The sequence below is a fragment of the Pinus tabuliformis genome, chromosome 6, assembly GCF_031772625.1.
Source record: "Pinus tabuliformis cultivar Carrire ecotype Pingquan chromosome 6, CPIR1, whole genome shotgun sequence".
NCBI lineage: Eukaryota > Viridiplantae > Streptophyta > Pinopsida > Pinales > Pinaceae > Pinus > Pinus tabuliformis.
In genome coordinates, this window is record NC_142292.1 from 1606494048 (window position 1) to 1606498139 (window position 4092).

The window sequence follows — 4092 nt, forward strand, 5'->3', positions numbered from 1 at the left end:
TACATGCCATAATTGTTATATTAAATCTTTCTGAAAAACCGCTAGAATATTGCTACACGGACTGATTATAGGGATATATACATATTTATATCACTGCATGATCGCTAATATGTCTATCTCTGATATTGTCGCTGTCTTGGATGTTTCTACATGAAAAAAAATGTAACTCTTTTATGACTAAATATAACGTTCTTTTAATTCTGGAAAAAAAATTCAGCACTACTAAAAATTATCACCATCAAAAACTAAAACCATTAAAAATTATAATTAGTAAATTATAATTGTTATCACCCCAAGAAACTCTCAGAAATGCTCGGGAACATTACAAACTCAACAAAAAGTTGGAAAAATGGTGAATGAATGAAAGAAACGCTGCATATTCAATCCAGATAACCACTTCTACTATGCTTAACCTCAGACATGGGTGAACATCCCCAGACTATAAGGCTTTAGACCACCAATTACTCACAGTTTAAGGAAAATGTGATGATGGAGAAGACTGACCACACCAACAGATGCACAGGACCTTGTAATGGCCGGCTGCAACTAGTTAAAAGGTCTGTAAATCTATTTCCTAATGCACAGACAGGATGACAGCTCTCTGGCATTAAAATAATAGAAACTTGCATACAAGTTCAATGATACAAGCTAGATTCTAACACAGAGGTGGGATGACAACGCCTCTATCGCTAAACATCTACAACACATGAATAAATGCATAACAAGCACAGCTTGGAACAAAGAAGAAAAAGTGGAAAGTGAGGAATTAACAGCAAAAGAAGCTTGCATTAGCTGAAAATGAAGACCAGACGCTGTAGATATCACAGTAGTTACAGTCTCCAGAAGTTGAAGCTTACAACAAAAATAACATTCATCAACCTATTACATTCTGTCTTCTGAATATATATAGAGGTTGGTTACAAAATTGCTTTGCTGTGTTACATGAGAAGGGGTCATAATGGACCACCTAACATATTAATTCTCAGATATGGGCTCTGCTGTAATTTTGAGTGTTTTAATGGACAGAATCGGCCTTCCTCTGATGTTCTGCAGTCCTTCTCTGAGCAAATAGAGTAAAATATGAATGAAACCCATAACCTTTCAATGCTTTTAACTGCTCGAGGCAGTCCTTTTTGTCCTTCGCCCATTCTGTGTTGAATGCAGGTAGTTTAAGCATTAATCCGCAGTGTACAGGTAGCTGTTGGCTTCGTTGCTTTCTCCTTCGCGCGCACATGACAGCTACAAACATGAAAATTGCATTGAAAACTGGTGGGAGGCGATGGAGGACACAGAGGCATTACAGGGATCAATAACAGCCGTTGGATCGCAGAGATCAACGACGGAGATCAATCTACGGAGGAGATCAGGAGACTTAAGTGCGGGAAGAACAAGGACCGTCGGATCATGGGCGGGGATGATCGGACGTCCATCGCACGAGGAAGATGCACAACGGTTAACGAGCGGGGAATCGGCGGTTTCGCGGGCGGGCGGTTTCCCCACATCGCTTTACGGCGTCGGGTGGTTTACGTACTTGAAGGCGCAATCCAGTTAGGGCGAGACACGTGGTCGGCGGGAAACCGCTTCCCTGCGGGGTAACAATCGTGTAAGTCCGTTGATTGGGGGGAAGCGTCAGCCGTCGGATCTGCGATGGACGGTCAGATGTTAAGGAAAGTACGCGGGGTTTAACTGTATGGTAAACAAAGCGGAGACCGTCGGATCGTGGGCGATCGACGGTGGAGATCAAGGCGGGGGTATAGCGGGGTTTTAAAAGAGAGCGCAAAGTTATATGCTCGGGTCATATGGTGACTCAGAGCTTAGCGCTCGGGGCTTTAAAAACACAGGCTTACACAGTGAAACAAAGGAGAACATGAATGTTTAAACGGGGAACAAAGAGGTTTCAGGGAAAGAGAAACAGAGAAGGCAGGGCTATGGAGTTACAATGAGAACGAGGGAGAAAAGGAAACCAACAGTTGCGAGCACCTTAGCAACCAAAACCAGCATTGTCCAATCTGATTTTAACCTTTAAACAATGAAGTTGTAGCAGAACTAACACTAATATTTTTTAATTAGTTCAATTAAACCTAATTATCCTTAATTAAAAAAAAATATTTTTCTCTAAAGCTTAAAAAAATATTAGTGTATTTCTGAATTCGCAGATTATGAAACATATGATTGAATTTTTGTGAAGTATATTGGTGAATTTTGTCAGAACTCAAAAATTTTGAATTGAATTGTTTCTATATCTTATTATATTAGAATCAGAATTTGAATTTGATAATCATATCAAAAATTTTTGTGGTATTTTAAATCCTAAGCTAGAGAGATATAATTCAAATTTTCAAAAATTCTTGTAAAATTTATTCACAATCATGAAAATTTTTATTGTTTTTGAACAAAATTATGACCTATTTACACTGCGGGCAAAAATCTTCTCTTTTAAATCAATTAAATTTTGACTTAGTGGAGTGGGAGTGATGTACTGTCAAATCATCACTCTTTATTTGTTTGATATACTATAATATAAGTGATATAAAACGTTACGCATCCCTCTAATTTCAACCATGATTTTTGAATTTATGTTAGTCTCATAGCCAGCTTGGAGGTAAAATTATGTCGTATCTATAGGATTATATAAACAATGCGGCCTGTAAACAAGAAGGCTGGGTCGTTCAACACATGGAAAAATGCAAGTGCGCACTGTCTTTTATATATATAATACATAATGCGGTCTGTGAACGAGAAGTGTGGGTAGTTGCACACATGGAAAAATTGAAGTGCGCTCTGTCTTTTATATCAATGGTCAATATAGGGAACGGCCTGTAGCTGTTTATATTAGTCAATATGCAGAAGAAAAATTAATGGTGGTTCATAATTGACTACGCTTCCCTGGTCTAGAAAAGAAAAATAAACCTCCCCATAATGAGTTCACACAGAAATTCGCAGCTTGAAGGGCTGGATCGTGAAATCTATTCACAATCCCAACTCCCCACAAGCAAGTAGTGGGTGGGTTCAAATCCCTTTAACATGCGCAATTGGGAGGAAGCGATTAACTAATGTTATGCATTTAGTTGCAGGCCGATTCGATCGGACGAAATGGCCGCAAGTCCGGGACGGCCAATGCTAACGAATTCGTTCCATGTGATCAGAACGCCGATTGCAGTCTTGTCTGCGGCTCCCTTCAGTCCTGACAGAGACTATACGTATTCCACCAGGCCTCGCCCCGCAAAAGCGCAATGGGGCTCTCTAATTCCGCGCAAAGGTGCCGGGTTCGAATCCAGCGAACCAAGCTCTCCCGAGATTGGTTGTATGGGGCAGATCAAGTTGAAACAGACATGGGACAAGGCGTCGAAGCACATGGACAACAAGAAGCCCGGATCGACGACGAAGGGTAAGCTGTTGAGTCTCAGGAAATTTATCTTCGGCAGCCGTGGGAACGAGAATGAGAATGTGGGGCGGGCAGCGGTGGTCGCCCTACAGAAGAAGGCTGTAGGTCGCCCTACCCTATGCTGGGGCTGCTGAAACGGACGCATCCGGGTAATGTGATGGTAGATTTGGCGTTAGTAACTCGCGGCTTCGTCGGGTTTGCTTCCAAATAATAAGTTGGAGTGAGGCTTTTTCCACGCGAGCGGGAATTCTATCCGCTGCCGGTAATTAAATTTGAGAAAAGGAGATCATTAATGGGGAGACTAGGGTAGAGTATATATTCCGGTCACCGGAAAGTGTAATTGTAAGGCATTGCCATGACTTCACTCTCTGGATTTGTATAAGTAGGCAAGATGTCTTCAGACCTGACAATGGTGGTGGCACAAAGTATAGAGCAGCTTAGGAATTGTTCATGGAGGTTATAAATTTGTTTGCGGATTCAAAGTTTTGAAGTTTGACTGCTGTAACTCAGATTTCTCAACATTTCTGTTAGATTTTGGCAAATATCATGCCCAAATTTCCATTATTTTTAGATAAATTTGAGAATTATGTTGGAAAGGAATTAACCCAAAATTTTATGGTGTAATCTAACTTGTAGAGGTTTTTTCATCTAAATTTGGCTATACAATTTCAAACAAAAATGTGATTTTTTATGGTTTAAAATACATT

The 4092-nt window shown here is 40.3% G+C and overlaps 1 protein-coding gene across 1 annotated transcript; it reads left to right on the forward strand.

Annotated features, from left to right (window-relative positions):
• The first annotated feature begins 3046 nt into the window (after positions 1–3046).
• LOC149265020 (uncharacterized) lies at positions 3047–3815 on the forward strand. Its single transcript, XM_089391170.1, has one exon. The coding sequence runs from the start codon at positions 3094–3096 to the stop codon at positions 3517–3519; it is 426 nt and encodes a 141-aa protein (XP_089247296.1). The 5' UTR covers positions 3047–3093; the 3' UTR covers positions 3520–3815.
• The last annotated feature ends 277 nt before the right edge of the window (positions 3816–4092 follow it).

Coding starts and splice junctions, on each gene's coding strand:
- LOC149265020 (XM_089391170.1), top strand. CDS start 3,094: ATGGCCGCAAGTCCGGGACGGCCAATGCTAACGAATTCGTTCCATGTG.